Source organism: Ambystoma mexicanum, chromosome 5q (assembly GCF_040938575.1).
Source record: "Ambystoma mexicanum isolate Mex_15411 chromosome 5q, UKY_AmexF1_1, whole genome shotgun sequence".
NCBI lineage: Eukaryota > Metazoa > Chordata > Amphibia > Caudata > Ambystomatidae > Ambystoma > Ambystoma mexicanum.
Window position 1 is genome coordinate 280,964,902 of NC_090933.1, and position 24,193 is coordinate 280,989,094.

A 24,193-nucleotide genomic window follows, 5' to 3' on the forward strand; every position below is an offset into this window, starting at 1 on the left:
GACTATAACCTCAGATCAGACGTGACGACCCACTCAATTTAAGATAATGGAGGAAAGGAGGTGTTGGTACGATACAACTCCCTTGAAAAGAGAACTTCAGTAAAGTTCCAAGATAATATGTGAATCTACATGCAAGTGCAACATTTTTGAAAAGTGGATGTGCACTGTGTCCTAGCACATGATAAGCCAACACTGGATGTGTCATCGGGCAATTAGGCAATGGAGAATGTTGTCATTAAGGAATGTAGACTATCACTGTTGGGAAACCGTTGCCCATACCGAACTCCCATAAAGGCCTTGGAGCCAGAGCACTCTTGGGACCAGTGGCTAGTTATAAAATCTCAATAGGTTAAGCTTCAACACCCCTGCTTGTAATTTGTACCCATAATTATTAGTGACATTGGAGTCCATATGAGACCCCAAAGAGTGTTTACTTGAAGATTAAGTACGTGCCCGGTGTGAGTGAAATATGCAGTGCAGATAAGTACATTGAATGAGGGTAATACAAGTGATGAAGGCCTGATTTCCATGTGAGTAATAGTATTAGTTATGCGCTGCCAGACATCAGCCTTGGACAGCATCTGCAGACCATCACACTTTAAGGGACTCAAGATGTCACCCTACGCGTCCAGAAAACGAATATTGCCTAGCTAGCGAGTACAGTAGGCAAACAAAAACAGACTATTTTATCTTCTTAAAATAATATAAAATAAACAACTGTTTTTAACCTTTTTCAAAATGTTCTGATTGGTAAATCAGTGGTGTGCATGCTTAAAAGAGGTTATACACATCTTCTGTGAGACCAACTGAGAAGCAACATGCATTATGTGTTAGCATGTAACCGAAAATAATAAATATCCACATGTCCATTTACCCGCTGTTTTAGTTGAAGCTACCGCACACATACTCATAAATAACTTGTACAGGTTTGCTTGCCTCCAGGGTTTTTTTGTTCCTGTTTTTGTTTAATGTACTGATTAATTAAAGCAACGACAAAAGGTGTCAGTGGAATTGTTGCAGACAGCATAACATTTAGAAATACTATTTATACTTCTATTCTAAATGCTTCCCTTTCTATTATATTGCATATATTTTTACTCTCCAGAAAGACAGAGTTCCTTGAGTAATGTTTGTCTAATGATTGGTTGCCGGTGTGACATGATAGTGTTTTCCAAACAGGGTCCTTGAATACTTGTGTACATAAAGGGTGCACTCATTTTGAAATCACCACAATGGGTAACTCAATGGCGAGATTTCCAAGAGGACGCTGTCCATTGCATTGCTGTCAGCCGCATATGCATGCAATGGCTCTCTTGAGTGGTTCCTTTTGTAATTGTAATTGTTTATTTATAACGTGCTTAACACCCAGAAGTTTCTAAGCGCGGACCCGGGGATCAAACCTGTGTTGCCCCGCGTCGTCTTGCTTTCAAGGCGAGTGCGTTGTCCCTGAGCAATCCTCCCGGCCACTTCCTTGGTCATGAGCTATAACCCTGAAAGCTGAGGAACCTAGAGCACTGTAATATATTTTTGTAGTGACTTGGCTTTACATTAAAACCTTAAACAAGCTGTATAACCATACAATTTACATACACCATTACATTACATTTTAAAACAATGTATGATACTCACAAACCTAATAGTCTACATGCGCACACCTATAAGTCACAATTATTAAATAGCAATTTTCTACGCAGTGCTTTAACACAAGCTTCTGCAGGGGACGAATACAGGCCCGGGCACAAAGCCCTCACAATATATGATCCCAAAAAAGTGCCTACCACTTGAGACACTACCGTCCCCTGCACACCAATATCACTGAACATACAGTCAAAAATGTATCAAAATCATAAATATTTTAATTTGAGGATAGTATATCAAAACACACAACTTTCCATTTGTACATTTCAGGGCATATCTTCTGCCTACACCTTACACATATTATTCACAAAACAATGATTTGAAGTACTTCAGGCCGAATGTGTTTCGGGGGGGTGAACCCCTTCTTCAGGAGCAAACAATTCTCAGAACTGGTACCAAAGCACCAGTATGAAGTGTACCTGTGTACACAGGCAGATGTGTAAATGCTGTAGAAGCACAACTGTGCCAATCCGTCCATCAAGGAGGACCCACAGTGCCGTCCCAATGATAGTTTGTCAACCCAAAACTCTAACAGTCTTACTGGATACGCTGTTAGACTGTGAGAGTTTCAGGTTGAATACAGAGAGAAGTTGCACCGCGAATATTGCAGCATACGTTGTTGGACTTTAGTGAAAAGACACCCGAAGATTGAGTTGGGAGAATATCTGTTGACGAACTATCATTGCAACGGCACTGTGGGTCCTCCTTGATGGACAGATTGGCACAGTTGATAAGGGGAGTGCCAACAATGCTTATATGTTAGAGTTTTAAAAAAAATTAAGATAGTCAACATTTCTCAGTAAACTCAGAAAGACTGGTGTCTTTTTCAGGTGCATGGTTTTCAGTTGGTCAATCAAAGCAGTTAATATTGGCAGGTGTGAGCGACAAACCATCCCAGGGTCTTGGTGTGAGATCTGAGACCAAGTGGCATGAGCATAGAGAAGGGATACCAACACTGTAAAGAATTAGAACTTGGGCATGCTCAGTTAATGCGACATAAGCTCGGTTTAGGATAACCATTGTCAATATGTGGTTATTTATAAATAACTAGTTCACTCAGTAAGGGTCCCATTATTCATGCATTTTAGAATGCATCCATACATTAGATTTGGCTCTGTGTCTCCGCTAGTTTAATTCTGTTGTGCACATTATTCAGTGGATATTGTAGGCCTTACTTCACCGCATGGTTCAGAATAAATCTTGTTCCATTGCATGGTCTGCATTTCCAGGGCTCCTTTTAATTTTCAGATGGGCAGTGTCTATGGTGGCCGTTATACCTCATCTGCCCTTGTTTGCTAAACCTGCTGTGTACTTCCTTCATGACAAAGCATAGGTCGGTTTCGTCTCTAATTTAGCAACGTATATCTGTTTTTTTATGGCCATTCTCAGCTTCCCCCTTCTATGTATTTATGTTTACATTTCACATCTGTAAGGTGTGCTTAACCCACGGGCATCTATGCCCTGGTTGCAGGACATATTCTGCTCATCTACATTCTATTTGACTGATCTCGGTCAAGTACGAGAGGTCAGACTATTTAGGGTTTGCTTCTATCACAGGGATCTCAAAGTCCAGTCCATAAAAGCCAAATAAACATCATGATTCAGGATATCCACACACATTACATCTGAATGCAGTGAATCAGAATAGAAGTTATGTACATTGCACAGGGTGGCCTGAACACCTGTTGCGTTTGGGGCTCTTGAGGACCAGACCTGGTGACTCATGACCTATTGGGTTATTGACTTACAGGTTGAGTGGTTGACTCGTTGATTGTCTGTTACTAAATGTCAGACAAATTTGTTTACTGTCTAAAAAATCATCGCACACTATTAAGGTGGCAGTGTAGCTAATTCTGTAGAAAGTTTGCATTTTCAAAGGAAAATCAGAGTGTAAAATGGATGTGTGGGAACAATCAGCTTTGATAGACTCCATCACACCAGTGGGATCCTGGTAGAGTTGTTTCCATTGAACAACTTACCATTCTGCTCCCTCTGAACTCCAGCCGCAAGCAGGTCCGGTTCCCCAAGGCTGATATCATTGAGCCGGGTTCCAAGACACTCCACGCAAAGAAGTTTGCACCACTCCTCTGCTTCCAGCTCTGCAAATGATCAAAAATAAAGAAAATCAGCAGCAAGCTATCAGATCATTTCTGTACAAAAATGTACTTCAATTAACACGCTCTAGGTGAACAGTAAAATGACTCAGCTCAGTCCAGCTGAAGTGTCAATTGGAGATTAGGCTTGAGTCTAGCTGTAATTCTCCACATTGAAGGTTCTGGTTTAAATTTAGTACCTAATGTTACCTGCTTAAACAAGCATGAAAATACATTTACAAGAGAGCAGCTAAGAAGCAAAGTAATTATTTTAAAGGTCAGGATTTCACCTCTTTGCACCTGTTTCAGCATTAATGGCCTGAGTAATTTTAAAATGACAAGGCATGACATGTTATGGATTAATCCGCCATAAAAGCAAACTCCACAAAACACATTTTGCATTTATAATGTATGCATTTAAAATGCTTACTCGGTGCAACTGCATAACCATCTCCAGAGCTCCGTATGGTATCTATTATTCATTTGTAATTATTCACAAATTATTCACAAATGTCTCCCCTCGCATCATCAGTCTGAATGGCTGCCGTGGCGAAAGGACGCTGTCTACCCAACCCAATTGTTTATACAACTTGTAAATGCAAGATAACAGTACGACTGCATCCATCATCTCATATCCGGTGACAGTTTTGGATTTTTGTTCTTTTGTGTCTTACCAACCATAATACATGACAGCCTGCACTATCCGTATAAAAGCCCGGAAATACAATTCCTGCTACAGGCTAGTTGTGACATCACGACTGACCTGTAATAAGAATATGGCTTCACAATCAGTTATTGCGCTTCACGTTATTGCGTCATAATGCCTGCTGCTTGAGGCAGCAAAGGTCAGAATTCCAGCTGCCACTGTAACAGTTAATTAAAGCAGTTGAAAGCTGTTCAAATTCTTTGCTTGTTAAATAGTTTTCTGTGACCCTTTACAGCAATTAATTGCCAAGGAACTATTTATGGTAGAATGTGTAAATTGCGACTGCTGAAGTTTAACACATCCGAGCAAGTAGTCTCAAAGTACAACATTAAGATGTTTTTTTTCAATGCATTGTGTTAAAATGTTTAAACTATTTTTCTGCAACACATTCAAAGTTGCATATTATCGTGTTTAAATTCAAACAGATTCTAAATTGATTATATGGATCAACAAATGGAAGATCCTTACATTAGATTCAGCAAGAGGCCAGGTATTAAAGGAGATGATTTGTATTTGTATTTATTATGTTTATATAGCGCTTTACTCCAAAACACTGTACAATTTTAACAACTGATACATATAACATTATAACAGTAGAAGCGATTTACAATTATGAATCAGATCAACAAAACAGTAAGTAGAGCAATTAAACTGAAGGGAAGAGGGAGAGTAGGGCAGTAGCACTGAGAGGGAGTAGGGAGGGGTGAGGATTAGAAGGAGGAGGGAATACAATGGTGTATAAGGGCGAGAATGGGTTGGGAGGGGGGATAGGGAGATGATTATGGGGAAAAGATAGAGGAAGGAGGGGTAGCAAAAAGGGGGACGAGTTTCATGGCAGGGAATGGAGAAGGAGAGGTTTAAGGGAGGTGCAGAAGGAGGAGAAGGTAGGTATAGAGCGGATTGAGAGAGGTAAGGAGTTCCAGTGCAGGGGGGCTAGGAGCTGGAAGGAGCAGAAACGGGAGGGGGCACAAGGGGATGGAGGAACAGTAAGAAGGAAGTGGTCAGCAGAACGAAGGGAGCGGGAGGGAGTGTAGAAAGAGAGGAGGGAGGAGAGATAAGGGGGAGCAAGACCATGGAGAGATTTAAAGACTAAGCAGAGGAAATTCAATTTAAGTTGAGAGTAGAAGGGAAGACAGCCAAGGGAAGAAAGGGAAGCAGAAATGGAGTCACGGGAGGTAAGGAAACAGAGGGTACGTATGGCAGAATGGTAGATAGACTTTAAGGGGGCAAGATGAGAAGTAGGTAGTCCAAAGAGTAAGGAGGAGCAGTAGAAGAGGCGAGAGAAGATAAGGGAGGAGATTAAATGCTTAGTAGCATGGAAAGTGAGAGAGGGTTGGACTTTGCGAATATTAAAGAGGTGGAAGCGACAGGCACGAGAGGTGAGAGAGATATGATGGGAAAAGGAGAGAGAGGAGTCAAAGTGAATGCTTAAATTGCGAGCGTGGGTAGAGATAGGTAGATTGGAGGGAGGAAAGTGATTAGAGGAATGATAGTGTGCAGCCATTTATTATAAGTTCTAAATATATTCTGATTAATTAATTATTCCTTTTTTGTATGTGTATAAGGTTTGTTATATAACCAAAGTGCACAATAAAAAAAATAAAAACAAAATAAGTACTGGAATACCCCCTACCGTACGTAAAAAGGTTATTGCAAGTCACCTCGGAGTTCCAGGACCTTATAAAGGGAGCCAGCCTGTGGCCTTGTTCCTCTGATTGGTCACAACACTCCCCATTGACTCAGTGACTTGCAATATCCTTATAACGTACGGTAGGTGGTATTTTATATATTATATTGCACATTATTTAAGAAGTTATTGTGCTCTGCTTCATAGGAATTAATTAGCATTTCTTTCCCATTCTGGATGCTGTATCCCCCTACTTTGAAATCATGACAGTCAATTAGGGGATTCCTAGTCAATTGCTGTGATGACACAAGGGGCTTCATTACGGGTTCAGTGGTGCACTTAAAAAGTGGCATGAATTCTGTGATTTTTATTGCATTGGCAAATTCTGAGTTTGGAAGACTCCACTTTACCTACCAAAATCAGCTTGCACTAATCCTGCCAAAATCGCCAAGGGGTCCCTTCCACCACTTGTAATTATGCAGTAAGCCCACGGGACCGAGGGGAGGTAATGGTAAACCAATTTGGTTTATACGTTTTTGGTATCTGTGAGTTGAGGTGGAGTTGGGGTGGTATTTTGTATATTGTATATAGTGCCCTCCTGCCTCTTCGATACACTCCTTGCAATTCTTGCACATAAGGAATGGTACACGGGGTAGCAAATTAACATAGGTGAGCCATACATGACACATTGTATAGATGGGTTTTCCAACACAGTGGGAATTTCTTCTCAGAGATCTGAGTGACATCAAGAATGAGAGCTCTCATTGTCTTATCAGACGTCACTAGGAATCCCTGAAATCAGTGAATCGCCTTAGTTAATAGGTACCCATTTATAATGCTATAAATACACACACACATATATATATTCAGTAAAAAAAATGTTGTTAAAGGGTCGTTATGGTTAAGTTGCGCTACTAAAAACCTATGAAATTCAGTAAAAAAACGTTGTTAAAGGGACGTTATGGTTCCAAGTAAAACCGAAAAACCCCTGAAATTCGCCAGTTATGGTAAGCTAAGCAACCATAACTCGTGCCACCACCGTGCACTGCTAAGGCTAACACCCAGAACATCAAAGATGACATCACAAATGTGATGTCATCTTTGATGTCAGCTCCAACACCTATTCCTACTCATTATCCATGAACAATCTAGTACACAGTACATACTTTTAGCAAAACTGCTATTTATTTTAAAATGGAATCAGCTAATGCCATCCCTCCTCCCCAAGAGACAACACCACTGCTGTAATCAAGGAGCATGAGAAACACTGCCCCCTACCTTAGAAATAACACACGCACAACATTTCCCCTGTCCACCTGCCCCTCCATATTTGTGTTTGGTGCCTCTTCCCTCATTTCCCTCCCCACCTTTCGTTCTGAGCTCTCCTGCCAAAATAAAATGCATCCAAAAACAATACAAGAAATGTTCCTTTAGGAACCACCTTTCACAGTTAAAAAATAGAACTAAAAGAAAAACTTAAAGACTCCATCTACTTTATATTTCTCAGTAAAGTACATAGACTCAATAAGATTTTCCAACATTTCCATTTGCATTTTGTGTTATTTACAATATTGTGGCGTTTATCCCCCGTTTCGGGGATGAAACAGTGGATACCGGCCCAGCAGCCCAAGTATTCAGCCCAAGCAAAGCGAGGGTGGATAACGAGGTCTCCGGAACATTATCCCCCCATTCCAGCCCCTGTAATGCAGAATGAAGGCCATTAGTACCCTAGGTTCCCAAAGCGGGAACCCGGGGTTCTAAAAAAAGGATTTTTCTTCCTAGGAAGGAAAATCCTTTTCCAAGATGGCCACCATGGAAAGGGAAGGCAGGGTTCCTTACAGGGCCCCTCTTCGCTTTCCATGGCAGCCTGCAGAAGGCGAAAAGAGAACCCTATGACCATATTATCACGAGCACATTTTTCTTCCCTTTCAAACCTATCCCAATTTCAAATAACTTTACCACAAAGCCAGTTCCAGGTGGACATGGCCACTTTAATCCTATGTTTTGTCCCTTGTGGTCATGGCCAGTAGCCAGATTGTCCGGATCATGACCTTATTCCATGACCCGGACAATCTGGGCACTGCCCATGGCCACAGGCTACTCTTCAGTCACTAAAGGTATACCGCTATCTTTTGTAGCTACATAAATCCACCCATGTTTTATTTTTTCAAAAGTGTCAAATGTATGCACATACAATCGTCATATAACCTAGCCCCCACTAGACAAAATCCATTCAGACTTTACGAAAACATTTATATCTAGATCTATAATCTTTTTGCAAACCTTTGTGAAGATTTGTCAAATGGCACCACATTTATAAGCCTTTATAATATTTTGGGACCCCCCTCTAATTTTGCTCCCTCTTGACAGAATCACACCAAACTTCACAAAAATATTTATATCTAGATCTATTATCAGTTTGCCAAATGAAGTGTTGATTCGTCAAATGGCACCTCATGTATAAGCCTTTACAATATTTTGGGATCCCCCCTCTAGTTTTGCCCCCTCATGACAGAATCCCACCAAACTTTGCAAACTCATTCAGAATCAGGTCAGAAATTTACATGCAAAATTTCATGCAGTTCTATTAAGGATCCTGCAATACCTACGAGCTATTTCTGCTACTTACTGGCCAAACATTTTGATGACACACACAAGGGGAATTATTCATCACTAAGATACTTTGCGATGGACCTAGTGGAGACACACCCCAGGGGAGGAGACAAGGAGAAAATCCTGCATCAAAAGGAATCAAGGTACATCATTGACCTTGACACCAAGTATCCGAGAGGCCACAATCTAGTTGAATAAATGCATGTTTTCATAGGTACCTGAGCCCTATACTACTTTACGATTCCTTTACATCAATTGAGTCAATACAAAGATGAATTTAGACAATCTCATACACAGGCATCAATCACTTTATATACAACTGATTTTAAGTGTTAAATGCAGTTCCTGGCTGTTCCCGTGTGTGGAGCTTTTCAGAGCAACCATGTTTGCCATGATAGCATGTAGACCAATTTGGTTATATACATATGAACATCAATCACATGGTAGACCCCATATTGTAAACCCCAAGCATTTAATGACTAAGAAATAACCCTAAAACTGTATGGGTATGTGGTAAAATCTGATATACGATAAACATCAGATTGCCTAATCATTCATGCAGTTAACATAATTAGCCACATAGCAAAACACATATCAGACTGTTTTAGCATTAAGTATTTTAAATTATTGACGATTAAAGCATAGTAAATAATAATGCACCACACACCTTTATGCCATTGATGCATTAGCACTTTATATAATGCATTACGCACTTTACATGATTGCCCATCATGGCACACAAACCATTTTGCACTATGCACTTTATGTTATCATTGCAGAGTACCTTATGCAATGTTTGGTCACATATGTATGACAACAGGTGAAAGAATTTCTGTAAATTGAATGAAGTTGGGCAGTTACTCAGTGTGAGTTGATCGCCTCATATAGGCTACTACAGCTAATATATTGTGGGGTCACCAAAACAAGGTGTATCGTGGTTATTGAAATGCTGCACACTGTGATCTTTTAGGATATATGGAATACTATATAGTAAATACAACATCATAGTGGACCTTCCATATCATGCTAAATAAGCAATTGGAATTGAATTCCCTTTCATTGTAGGGGATATTTTTTTACCCATGCATAATGCATGGATGTGATAGCAAACAGCAGTAAGCACTTTATTATATGTTTTTTTAATATCATGAAAGCTCAGACTTAAACATGGTGACCATTGGGCAAAGTGTGGCTAGTGAGATGCTGCATGTACTGTACCCTTTTAGTTGCAGTTACACACGTGATTCTATGCACTTCCATAGGCCTAAAATGTAAGAACATGCTAACTGAGGGGGGACTGGGTGTCATACATATAGTCGTTAAGATACAAAGACATGCTTTTCTCACATAGTAAATGATAGTATTGGCATAATAACCATTTGCACAGATCTAAACTCATACATTTCAAGATAGAGACCGTATTATAGACATGAAAGGAAACTTGTTTGAACAGGAGGAAAGGGAAAAAAACAATAAATTGGTTAGAAATGTAATGGTTCAGAGATGGTTGTAACATCCTGAGAAAGCCCAGAAGGGTGAAACACATCAATTCTATCCGTTTGAAACAATAAAAGCTTTATTTTGCACATGAAGGCGTGCTGCGTCTTGGAATACCTACCTCGATCCCAACCTATGATTTCTATGGAGTGTGGGGATCAAAATGTTAAGCTTTCAATTTTGGAAATATATATTATAGTGCAGTGGTAGGCACACTAATAGTTAAGTTGAGTTTTGAGATACATAGGAAACCGTAAAAATGTAATGGTCTTAACCTTTGACCTGCATTATGGATTTGGCTATTATTTTGCAAACAAAAGGTTTGTCCTGGCCCTCTCCCAGACTGTATATTATGGTAAAAAAGATCCTTTAAAAATAAGAAAGTTATTAATAAAGTACACAAATGCTGTTTTGGCCGAGTCCCCATTCATTTCTCCATAGAAAAAAAGTCAAAATGTTGCCCCAGCTCACAGCCAAAACCTCTGAATGGGATTGGACCAGGTACAAAACAACTTGGCATGAAGCGTTAACTCGATTTCTGGTTGGGGGGCTCAGATTATTCCATCCAGTAGTGGGTACTGGGCACGGCCGAAGGCCATGGCTATTGGGACCGGAAGCCATGTACAGTGACCATGGCCAAATTCTGTGGCCAGCTAGTTGGTCCAAAAGAAAGATATTTGGGGAACATGTATAGTAGACACGGCCGAAGGCCAGGACTAGTGGCCCATAATACAACTATGGTATAACAAAAACCTTAAAATTCACTGAAAAAATGTAAGTTAAAATGTAGTTGAGCAGATTTAATGCAACAAAACCCTCAGAGGTTGTGGGAAATCATGACCAGCTTAACTCAGTGCGTTTCCGTTGATGTCCCCAAAATGCCATTTTGTATGTCATTGTGACTCCCTTCTCTTTATTTATTTATTTTTGCATTTATGGCAGCACAGTTACAAGTGCAGGTGAACGGTCCACATAAGTTCAATACCACACATAGGGTTACAAAATGCAGGTGGAATCTTGAATATGTACTCTGCCAACGCCACGCCTCATGGTACGGGGGGCTACATAAGGTGTACAGGTAAGCATAGTGTACAAATTTAGTGAGAGTGACAGTCTGGCAAAGCCACACCTCATGGCGCGGGGGGCTACTTCAGGTGTACAGGGAAGAATAATTGACACATTTAGTGAGAGTTCACTGTCTGGCACTGTACATTACTGTTACGCTCACCTGGTTCCCACAGGGGCGTAGATCGAACCCGGACAGCTGCGTCCTCCACCAGCCTGAAGCGTAGGGCAAAGATGACCGTCTGGACGGACCCCCTTAGTCTTGTAAGCTTGACTCGTAGAAATATTCTCCTGTAGATGGAGAAAGGTATTTAGCCCCGTGGGTGTGAATGCAGACCCCCCTCCCTGCTCCCGTTCTCCCCACTTGCCATCTCCGATATTCCCAGTCAGTGTCCTCACCTTATGTTTTTGATTGGTGAGCTCTCCATCCTGCGTGGCATGTAGGGGCGCATAGATACCAGTTACTTCACTGGTTTTAGGTGCTGGAGTTCTGGACGATTATTGAGTCCGGAGTTTGCCAAGTTTAAAGAGTTCAAAATGTCCAATGTTCACTCTTGCACTTCCCTGTTGATTTGCGGCGGCAAATTCTGTCTGGGGGATGCTGGCGGTTTTCAGGTGAGAGTCTGTATCACCCAAACTATCCTGTAAAGGTGCGTGAGATTAGCTCACTGTCTTTTCCTTTTTTCCTAGATGCGGTATATTGAAGGATAAAGCCTCCGATGATAATCAGGTAAGTCTTGTAATATAAGTGATTGTCTTTTTAGTCTCTTTAGGCTCACCTTGCTATTTCTTGTCTTTTCCCCAGATGTTGAAAATCACTGAAAAAAGTGACAGAGGCAGCGCCGAGTTGGAGATGCTGTGGGATGCGACGCGTGCCGGAAGAATGTCCCTTCAGGCTCGGAGTGATGCAAGATCTGAAATCAGGTGAGGAATCAGATTAAAGTCTGTAATCTAACCTCTTCTCCTATTTTGCTTTCTCTCCTAGGGGCTCCGTGTTCGAGGCGGGCGTGGCAGAAGGCTGGATGCAGGTTTGCAGACACAGTGAGTGTTACGCTGCTAAATGCAGAATAACACAAAGCGTGTGTTGTAGATCGGGTGTGGCTTAAATAGCTTCAAAATTAGTCCCAGGTAAGAAGTCCCTAGAACCACACCCAAGTGAAAAGTAGTCCTTGTGGAAAAATAGTCCCTTCCAGGTCTCACGTTGGCCTGGATGCATGTGCAGCATGGCCTGCCTGAGGTAGGTGATGACTATGAGCCTGGCGCCTTAGGCGCCAGGACTGATTTCTACTATGAGCCTGGCGCCTACAGCGCCAGGACTGAACCCAGATAGCCCCTAGCCAGGGCTTCTGAGGTTTAAACAAATGTCCGGATGCCTGCTTCCGGGGGGAATGGGCTTGGTCCAGCTGCCCGGGGGTAGGCATCATGACAATTACATAGCATAAAAAACAATTCATTTGACAGCAATGACTAGTACTGTAGCGTTCTCTTCAACAAGTATGTATTGGATGGGTAGAGCTGTGTGTTTGACCGAGTCATTGAATTAGTAATTGATAGAATAAGAACTGCATTTGGGTTGTGGGAATATTCTAGCTAGTATTGGAATCATGTGCTGACGGTGGAGCCCAAAAGGTCACTTCTTGGAGGAAGTTCACACTGATGGGAGCCATGCAGACCCCCATAGGACACTATTTAGAGGATGTTTACTTTGTCTGAGAATATAGTACTAATACTGTGTTGTCCAACTCCAGGCCTAAAGGGCCGGAATCCTGACGGTTCCTAGGGATATCCCTTATTAACACTCATGAGAAAACACTTGCACACATTTAGAATCTTCTACTATGTATGTGCTCATGGGCTTTGCAACAGGAATGCGCCAAGTTAAGCCGGTCATGACTTCCCACATCCACTAAATTTCAACGGTTTTGTTACGTTAAGTCTGCTCAATTTAACTAACCTTTAGTTAAGGGATAGTTAAGGTAATCTCATTTGACACAAACAAAACCCTTGAAATTCCGCAGATCTGGGAAGTGATGATCATATTAACTCTGAGTCCCCCCGTTAATTACTCCTAGCATCTAATGATGTGTTATTTATATAGCGCTTACGCCTAAGTGCTTTAAATGCAGCACATATACATGCATTTATTGACCTTGGAAGGAAGAAATGCTGACTTTGCCTTGCTGGGATTTGCACCTGTGACTCACTGAGCTATCTTGCCAACCTCTAATTGTGTATGTCATTGTGAATCCCATCTGTTATGTATGTGCTCATGGGCTTTGCAACAGTTGGGACGCTGAGTTAAGATGATCATCAATTCCCACATCCGTTTTGTTGCATTAAATTTTATCTCCTTCAGTGTCCCTTAACTAAAGTATTTTCAGTGAATTTTAAAGTTTTTGTTATACATAGTGTATTGAAAGCCGCAAGCCCTGGCCTTCGACCATGGCCACTGTGCATGTTGCACCAATAGGTTTCTTTAGGGCCTGCTAGCCATGTCCTTCGACCGTGGCCACTGTACATGTTCCACCTATAGGCTTCCATGGGGCCCACTAGACATGGCCTTCGGCCTCAGAGGCACTCATCAAGTGCCCCCATCTCTTTACATGGTTCCCCCACCCCCTCAATTGCTTTTTCCCTCCCAATCCCTCTCCCGTTACCCCCTATTACCACTCATTGCATGTGATGTAGTTTCATTCCGATTGCGGCTTCTGTTGTGGCCAGGGTTATCTTGCAGGATTGCCCCAGTATTCCCACGGTTATGCGAAAATGTTCAAACTGTAGTTCCGTTCACAAGCCCACCTCAATTCCCCAATTTCACATAGTATCCTCTTTTCCCCTCCCCAACTCTAGACTGATGCAACTTCATAATTATTCCTCCTCCAACTAACTTTTTTTTCCACTTTTTGTTATTGGCATTATTCACATTAAAAACAGTTGTCGTTTGCATCAAGAAAAGAAAATGGTGGCTTTTCATTTCTGAAAATCCTCTGTGCTGCAAAACACCATGGAAAATATTTCAATAATTTTGGGAGAAAGGGGAAACCACTCCCTGTCAAATATTTTAAAAACTACTGGGCAGAATAACCAAAATCCTGTCCCAGAAATAAGTGGATGTTTCATGCCCAAGTTGTTTGTTATTTGGTCCAATTCCCTCCAACTTTGGCGTGATAAAATTATGACTTTTCCTTTCTGGAAAAATGAATGAGAGTAGGCAGAAAACAGTGTTTTTTGCTTTCTTAAAAACTTTTTAAAGTTTATTAACACATCTTTCCCAAAATGCCCAATTTGGGGGTAGCGTGACAAACATTTTCTTTGCAAAATATCAGACAACTCAGTCATGCAAGTTAAAAGTTATAAGAAATGGAATTTCTGGGATTTCCTATGGATCAAGGCAATCACCTTAACTATAGTTTGACGATCACTGTACTATAATATAATAGGCTGGCGGTTCCCACTCTATAGTTAGGATGAAGTCTGTGTACATAGACATTTCCCAAAATTCTATTGCTAATAACCTTTGACTCGCTGGACGGATATGGAAATTTGCCAAAAAGGTTTTACGGGACCCTCCAAATTGGACAAAAGATGAAAAAGTTATAAAGTAAAAAAGGCTGTTTTTGGCCTAGTCCCATTCATTTTCCCACAGAGAGAAAATGGATTGATTGAACACCTCTAGTGCGAAAACCACTGGACAGATTTGTACCAAACAAGAAAAGACTTGTGCACAAAGCATTGCGAATATTTCTTTTGCTTGTTTGTGGTGGATCTGTCGAGTCATTTTTAACATATTTGATGGAGGAGGGGGTGCCCCCTGCACCTGAAAAAACTATATCTATTGCTCCCATGGTGCTATTCACCACAGAGACTTTTCAGAAATTCAAAGTTGCCTTTTTGCCTTAATGCGAGCGATTCCCGTACTAATTAATGGGCCAACAAAGAATTGTATGTGTTCAAAATGCTATTTGAATGAGTAAATGGGGTCTATTGACATCAGCCTAAAGCTGGGGAGGTAGAAAGAGGACAACACGCAAAGTGGGGAGTTTGGGACATCCTGGGCAGCATCGCAAGATGCTCTTGGAAAATGCATCACATGAACCAAAGAGTTATAGTGAGTAATGGGAATGCGTTGGGGGGAAAACACAGCGCAAGGGATTGGGGAAAGCAAAAAAAGAGGACGGAGGCACATGGTGCCAGTGAGGACGGGAAGACTTTCTTGAATTTTCAAGCGTTTTCTTGTTACTGAAGCAATATGTAAATGATACATTATTGTGACAATCGGTATATTATGGAATTGGAAGAGGAGAAAAAAAACACTTGGTCAGATTTCAAACCTGCACAGATCACATTTACTAGGCAGGGGACAATGAGTTTTTGGAAAGAATTGGTGCAATATGTACATGTACAACAGACACAGCTGTGGCTAGTGAAATACAATGAACTTGGCTATGGCAAGTGAACCTTAGGGCCAGTGGCCCACTGGAAATCGCTTAAGGGCAGTGGATCCTAATGTCCCTATGCTGTTATGGGCCTCGACTGGTCAGACAGGGGCAGTGGCCTTCACTCCTTTAAAATCAGTCGCGCAACATGGACATCTCCATTGCAGAACACCATGGCTCGTTGGCCCCAAATAGTTTATAGTATGAAAAAAGCCTTGTAATTCAGTGAAAAATCTTTAGCTAAGAGATAGTTAAGTTGAGTTAATAGGCAGGAACTTTACCATTTGGTAAGTCATTGTTGCAACATGGAGAGTGCCAAAGGGCATTTGCTAGAGGGCCACAAAGAAGCTACAGCATAAGAAAACTCTTGAAATGCATTGAAAAAACTTTAGTTAAGTGAGAGTTAAGGTGCGCTTATTTATTACAACAAAACTCTTGAAATTCAGCAAGTGTGGAAAGTGATAACCATCATTACTCGGCGTCGTCCCACCTTCCAAAGCCCATGAGCACATACATGATATTGCTGAAGAGATTCACAATGACAATACAAAATGACATCATGGAGTATATCTACCTGGAGACATGCCAAATTAAAATGTTTATTGCTTCCCACATCTGCTGAATTTCATGTGTTTTGTTGTGATTAATCAGCTCTCCTTAGCCCTCTCTTGACTAAAGCTTTTTACAGTGAATATACATATATTCAACATGAAATCGAAGCTAATGTAAATTCAGAGCAAAATGAACAAGCCATGTCCCCACTTTTCTTGAAGCCATCATGATATTTCCTTAGTATATGGATAGTGTAAGAAGGGCAATGTTAAACTCGAGAGCTTCAATTTCTGAGAGATTGGTGCTTTTCTCAAAAGTATACCATCATTGATTGGGTACCGGCAATATAACCATAACTGTGCATTATTTAAAATGGTGGGCATTGAAAGGTGTCCGTCAATTAATTAGAGCAACAATCAGTGCAGTAAATTTGCATTACAAAGCATGACACGTTCATTGACAAGTGGGTTACTGGAATTAGCAAAAGAGAGCTTATTGTTTTTTTGTATACAAATAACTATAAATAATTGGATGGTAATTTCATAGTGTGATAGCATGCCTTGATATGTTATTTTTGTGTTGCATAGACCGTCTGTGTGTGTGTTTCTTTACATGTGTGATTGAACACAAAAATGCATTTTAAAAAATCATTTGAATTTTAAATTCAACTTACAAACATACAATTAGAGAAAAATCATTGAACATTCTCACCGCAAGTTGTTGACATTGTTATTACAAAAGTTGGAATGCTAACAGAAGTGTGTAGGTTAGTAGAAACAATACAATATTTCCATGCTATCTACCTTATAGAAACCTAAACTTTTGATTTCCTTATCTAGGATAAAACCCATCTCTTTGCTAGACACGTGGTTTTATGAAATGTGTACAGGTGCTAATGTATCCTCGACTACTGTGAAATTCACGATTAAGGGCCCGATTCATGGAGTTTTTTGCATGGTTCAAAGTGACTTTGCACTGCTGAAAAGTGACTTTGCACTGCCGACACAAACCCTGATTCATGGAACTGTACAAAGTGTATATTTGCAGTGCAAAGTCAGTGCAAAGTAATCTTTGCAGAACAAAACTGTGCAAAATATTCCATGAATCGGGCCCTATATTGTTTCCATGTTCAGTACAGTATATAAGTCGTGGAGGCAGTTGATGGACTACCTTTTTAGGGCGGTTTGTTGTCTGTCGCTCTGTTCAGGTGTAGTAGTATGATTTCTCATTTCATCCTAGTCTCCTGTATACTGTGTGCTTTGCTGTCGTCAATGCATCACAGTATAATAAGCTCTGTTGTGATCTCCATGCCATTTCTCTATTCACTAAGGTCTGTGCTGGGTTGAAATGTTTGCCTAATCCTGTTTTTTGGACATTTCTAGGTCAGATGCCCTGCAAGTGTGTGTCTGGTGTGTGCAGGGGTAGATCTAATTCCAGCTGAATCAATTTGGATGAGATTCCTCTCCAGTAGCAAGCGATTTTCTGGCAGTTTCATAGCACGTGTTCAAGTCTTTGTTTTGTAATTGGCACTTGCAACAGTACTAAGGATTGCTGGGGAACATTCTTGTAATTTTACTGTGCGGTTCTGAAAGTTTTCCAAAATGTCTGAATATATATAGTATATATGGGAGGGTTCTCTCCAGATTGTTCAAATACAGTAACATGTCATCTGCATATAGATAAATGAGGTGGCGTTCCTTTCTTATCATAATGCCCACGTGTTTGTATTGTTATCTAAGTAGACAGACTAGTGGTTCCAGTGCAACGTCAAATAATAAAGGTAGAATTATGCATCCGTGAATCCTTCCGCGGCGGATATTCCATGCAGCAGATAGGTTCTTGCCCGTTTTAACTCTAGCGGTTGGGTTAGTGTATAACAGTTTTATCCATTTTATAAAAGGATCACCTAGTCCATATTGTTTAGAGTCGCAAACATCGATGCCAGTTCAGCCTATCAAACACCGCCACAAAGTTATCATCACGGGTTTGAGTTCTGCTATAATACAGTGTATTCTTCCAAAATCTTGTGCAGTGTTTCTTGCTGGAATAAAACCAGTTTGGTCTGGGTGTATGAGATGTGGCAGTAGGGGTTTTAGTCTGTTTGAAATTACCATACTAAGTATTGTGGTGTCGGTATTAAGCCTGGAGTGTACCCCATATGAGCTAACAACGCAGGGTCTTCACTGAGTTTTAAGATAGGGATCATTAACGCCTTGCACATAGTGTGAGGTAATTCTCCTTTATCATATGCATGAACACAAGTATTTAACAGGGTTGTAGTATTTATCTCCAATTGTTTTGTAAAATTGTTTGTAAAAGGTTTTGCCTGTTGGTAGTGATGCTACTTCTTCTTGTATTTCCTATGTTGAGTGGCTCATCCAGAGCTTGTGATTGTTCACTGGTAACACTAGGGAGGTTAATCAGTTGGAGAGTGTCTGGTATTTGCTCATCTGTGGGAATTTCTATTTTCTGTATAGTGCCTTATAAAATTAACTGTCTTGTTTATCTGTAGTTGTGGTGTAAGCAGCATGTTTCGCCTGTGTTGTATCTATGGAGTCTATGTTTGTTTTTGGTTTTTCCCTATTACGGAGCCACGTTAACAGTTTACCGGATGTTTCACTGGATTTGTGTAAGTTCTCTGTGTACACTGTTCTATCATTTTACCCAGCCCATTACACCTCTCTAGGCGCTCCCATCTCTAGTCCCCTAAGATTCATTCGGAGTCAGATTGAGAATCTGTTGCATTTTCTAGGTGAGTTATTCATTGTTCTATACATGTTATTTGCCCAGTTAGTGTTTTTCAAACTCCGATTGTGGTGAAAAGACATATGTGGCTTTTAAATGTGTCCGACAATATCTGTGGATTTGGGTATATTTCTTGATAGTCTTCGAAAATATAGTCTGTGTTCAGTTAGTGTGTAATAGTATGCGTTATTGGAGAATTCTGTTCACGTCAGTCTCCAAGTTGGGATGGGGGGTCAAAGTTGTGTTGTTGTCAGGCAAGTCACCAGTGGGGAATGAACTGAGAGTGTTCTACGCAGATATTGTGTCTATACGAATAAGTGGGAATATTCTTTGCCTGCAAATAGATTGTCCTCTTGAGTATAGATTTCATGTGGGTGGGAGTAAAATGAATATGTCTGTGTTAGTGGGTGAATTATTTGCCATAAATAAATGACGTTAAAAGTTATCTGCTGCAGCGCTATAGCAGCAGGCAGAGGCGTTGCTAGGGGGTGGCTAAGGGGGCTATAGCCCCTGGTCTTTTGGTTGTAGCCCCGGATAGAATCTCAGGAGCTACAGCCAAAAGGCTGCCTAGCCCCCAGTCTCAACAGTTGAGACATCAGAGTAGCCCCGGGTCTTTTCCAGACCTAGCAACACCCCTGGCAGCAGGGGAGCATCAGGATTGGCGCAACATAGATCTGTCCATTGAGGGCTCTCAGACTCAGTTGAAAGTCCTTCCCCTTATCCCAATTGCTTCTCTGTCTAGGTAATTGTTCGACATGGTGTGCTGCAAGAAAGGTTGCTCTGCTAAGATTGGGGGCATAGATGTTTGTCCTCAAAGATGTCTGTTTTCCAATCTCCCAGTCACTATAACCACCTGCCCTTTACAATATTTTTGTGTTTTTTTTCCCAGATGAACAGAACATCTTTCGGGATCCAAATGAGCACACCTCTGGTATACGTGGAGTATAGAGAGTGAAATCCCTGTCTGTATTGTATAAGTGTGTTGGCCTGTGTAGTAGTATCTAAATGTCTTTCCTGAAGCATTACTATTGATAGGTATTTCCTAGCAATGTTGTTTGACTTGACAGCATTTCATAAAATCATTTAGCACCCAAACATGCCATGCCACTATTTGAACTGCTGTCATGTATGCGTTCAATCAGAGTTCTCCGAGGTGTAATACATTTACTATGATTCATCTCACCAACTGTCTTGTAGATTTGTGCTGTAAAGTGTTGTGCTGGCCTCATAGGTGAATTGCCTATCAAAGACACATTATAGCCACTGCATTTTATACTGTGGGACACCCATTCAATACTGGTAAAAACATTAGAATTAGTATAATCTGCTTAATAACACAGTAAACCATAATAATCAAACTCAATAGTGTCAGCCATTAGAGCAACATGCCTTTTAACTGCTCTATCTGTCGTCATTGGATGGTGTGCCCCTCAGGGGTGTCTACCAACCATTTGCAATGAGCAGCACTTTCCTGACTTGTCAAAGTTATGTTGTAACTTCTTTAGAGGGGTCAGTGTGGTTATTTGTTCTGGTGTATTCAGTCCATGGGATTTCCCCAGAGTGGTGGTCCCTTGATGTGGTAGTCTCTAATTAAATTAACCTTTGTGTGTGGGACTCCAATGATTGGCCATAGGCTGGCCATTGCAGGGCCCAGTCATCAGCCACCTCTAGTCTATGCCTCATTGCAGATCCAGTAGGGAATATTTCCTAGATAGAAAGTCAGTAATAGCCTTATATTGTGTGTCTAATAGGATCAATGCTATGTGTTTTCGGGGTCAAATACTATGGTGTCATTTCAGCATAATACACCGATTTCAAGGTGACACTGATTTCAATAGAGACGGTGTGCACCAGTTACAAATAAAGCAAACGTTGCAGCACATGCCATGTATGGTGTGCTGTAGGCTTTATCAATAATGTTAACATTTAACAAGCTAACATTGCAGCACATGCTGTATTTAGGTGAACAAATGTCTCTTTTTGGACTAGTACCACAGCAGGTGAATGAACAAGAACACTGGCTGTGGGTTGCCAGTTTTCAGAAAATAAAGCAAAGCGACATTTGTAATTGCAATTAAGATGCTGAAAGGCCTTGAGTATAAGCATCCATTGATCTGAATGGGAAAAGGGGATGGAAGAATAAGAATAAGTTACATTATTCAGTGATGTGCTGAATGATGTACAATGACGGGAGGGCTGTACTGGAATGTGCTAGAAGGCACTAGAAGTTTCTTGAAGATTTTGTCACGTGTTGGAACTGAGAGTGACACCCAAAATGGGTTGAACTGAAGGAAGTGACATTGAGAGGTAGGTGGGAAAAATGCCCAGCTTCCATATGTGATATAGGTCCTGGGCTGGGTATTGAGAGAGACTATATAAGGAACTAAAAGTTGAGAGGCAGGGATTTTTACTTTTGGGGGGCCAAGCGGTTTTCAGCAGGGACTTTTGCTGAAAGTGCTGAATAAGAAGATGACAGGTGCTTTTCGGCAGTTGCCGATTCCACACGGCTTGTGGGCCTGTGAATTTTACATGGGGTTTTTGACTCAGGCTGTCCACATAAGTCTGATGCGGCCTGTGTTTTCGAATGGGGCTGGCTCTGTCCATTGCATTACTGAGTTTTTGTTAGCGTTTAGACCTCACAAACTCTGATTGCAAAAAGAAGAAAACTAGGGCTGTTTTTCTTTCATTAAGTGTGAGAGTTGGGCAGTGCCTTGCAAACATCGAGGCATTCTGACCAAGCCTCGCAAGGGTTGAAGTGAGGGCTGCGAGAAGACTGGATATCTATGTGCTTGGCTATGCAACAGGAGTCCAAGGTAGTATTTTGAAGCCAAGAGGTGGGGGCTGCCGTGAGCTGGTATTGAAACAGGCGCTGAGACTGCAGCCCTGCCAGTGAAGCTGGGTTGAGTAGGGTTTCAAGTCAAATGAAGTAAGTATAAATAGGGATCACCAAATAATTGTTTTTGGAATTTCTTGCAAGGGAATCTTGATTTGGCCAAGTCAAGCTGACCTAGAAGAGAATGGGCCTCATTACACGGACGGCGGTAAGGGTTAACGGTCACCGTTAATGGCAACGGTGACCGTTAACCCTTACCGCCGTACTACGAGGTCCCTTTGCGGGTTGGAGGAATCAACGCCTGCTTCTTGCAGGCGTTAAGTACCAACCCGCTAAGGGACCTCGGAGCTAATTACGGCACCGCAAAATTGCGGTGCCGTAATTAGCGCCTTCCCCATTCCCATAGAGCCCTATGGGGCAGAAATGGGAATGGGGAAGGGCAATGGCGGAAGGGGGATTTACCGCCCCTCCAACCTTGGAATGGGGCGGTAAATCCCCTTTCCGCCAAGGCGGTGCCGGTAATTTACCGGCATGGTCCAGGGTGCTAATAGCACCCTGGATTACCGCCTTCCGTGTAATGAGGCCCAATGTCCTTGTTTTCCATGTTAGGTGAAGAACCCAGAAGCGTTCTTGATCTAAATTGGTTATGGGAATAATTATGTTTTGGAGGAGAATCCACTATTTCTAGCAATAGACTGACCTGACATTTGACTAAAATTAGGTGGGGATGATTCCTTAAGGGCATCTGCTATTATAACCACTAAGCTGCATGCCAAGACATATCCCAATTTCATCCTCAAACTACTGATGTTAAACAGGGGAGAAGTGGTAAAGGATGTACTCTATGGTACATGCATTATCAGAATCACACAAATACCCTTTAGAAGCCGAAGGAATCTGTCAGTGAGAAATTGCACGTTATGATGTCTTTTTTCTGATTTCATGCATTGTTGAATCAATTGATTTGTTTTGACCTTAGCTGAGGAAGGGGCAACCAGGACTTGAGGTTAGATCTCTTACATTGTCAAGGTAACAAATGGGGATTTGAGGTTGTGCTGATTTACAAACAGTATTCGTTTTTCTTCAAATGCAAAGTTTTGTTCCTGTTTCTTGCATATGTTCAATGAGAATGCCATTGACATTTCTCTGCTGCATTTTCTTCTTTCTGATGAATGAGTTTAAAGGTGCCTGAAGGATTCATTATGAAAGCCTGTGTGGTAGTCTGTTATTGTGTGGGATATTCAATGTACAATATATAGTGTGGAAGTCGGGTGTATCCATTGCAGTCAGTGTGAAAATCTGGTGTGTCTAGTGCAGTACCAAGCCTAGTGAGAAATAGCTAAGGATCCTGGAATAAAAGTGTTGTAAGAAAGAGGTGGTTATAAACATACCTTGCTGCACATTTCTGATGTTCCTAAAGTCTCTCAGCAGTGCTTTCTTGTTAGGACCAAATGATCGGTTTAACTTTCCCCTGTTAGCCTCCGTTGTTGGGGCCTGTATTTCAGCTCTTTCCAACCAGGTTAGGACATCCTCAGTATTCTCTAAAAAGTGTGCTGCAGCATTGTATGTGATCTTCAGGCTAGCAGGAAACATCAACATATTTTTCAATTGTAGCTGCCTCAGTTTAGCTTTTGCAGTTTCAAATGTGCACCTTTGTTTCTGGACCTGTATTGTGTAGTCCAGAGAGATCACCAGATTCGACCCACCTCTCTGTATTTCCCCACCTTGCCTGGTAATTTTCAGGATTATTTATCTGTTTTTGTAATTCAGGAACTTGGTTATTATCGTGGTGGGGCACGTGGTGGGGCACGTGGTGAGTGCTTTTTGCGCTCTCCACTATGAACCCTTGGGAGAGTCTGCCCAGTTCTCTCACTTGCAATAGGAAGTTCTCGATGTATTGAGTTGGGTTTTGTCCTTCCTTGTTTTCAAGCAGGCCTAGGATCCTGACATTGCTTCTACATGCTCTACCTTTGGCGTCTTCAACCCTCCTTTGTAATTTGTTCTTTTTTGGTGGAGGTTGGTGACTTGTTTTTGGTGTGAGGTTATCTCCTGCATTGCGTCTGTGAGTCTTTTTCTGAGGTGGCTACTCGTTCTGACAGATTGCTAAGGTTTTGGCAAAGCAGTGTCACATCGACCTAAACCTCCCCTATCATATTTCCAACAGAGGTGGACAGTGCTGCTATTGTACACAGTATCTGATTATCCTTCTCAACTTGTTGTCTTTCAGCTTGTGTCTCCTCTGATTTTAATGCGGGTTTGTGCATGTAACGATTAATGTTGGTCTGTTTAGATCATAGTGATGGTCCTAGGGCACAACTTGTTTTTTCCCCACAGCCTGAATTGATTTGGTGGGCTGACAGATGAGGCCAGTACTGTGTGGTGAAGTCT

At 41.4% G+C, this 24,193-nt stretch overlaps 1 protein-coding gene across 1 annotated transcript in view; it reads right to left on the reverse strand.

Annotated features, from left to right (window-relative positions):
* DOK6 (docking protein 6) overlaps nt 1-24,193 on the reverse strand; it is a 2,936,428-nt gene that overhangs the window by 1,495,564 nt on the left and 1,416,671 nt on the right. The window contains exon 4 of the mRNA XM_069620782.1: nt 3,618-3,737. Within this exon, the coding sequence (XP_069476883.1) occupies nt 3,618-3,737 (120 nt within the window). The remainder of the gene's footprint in view (nt 1-3,617; nt 3,738-24,193) is intronic.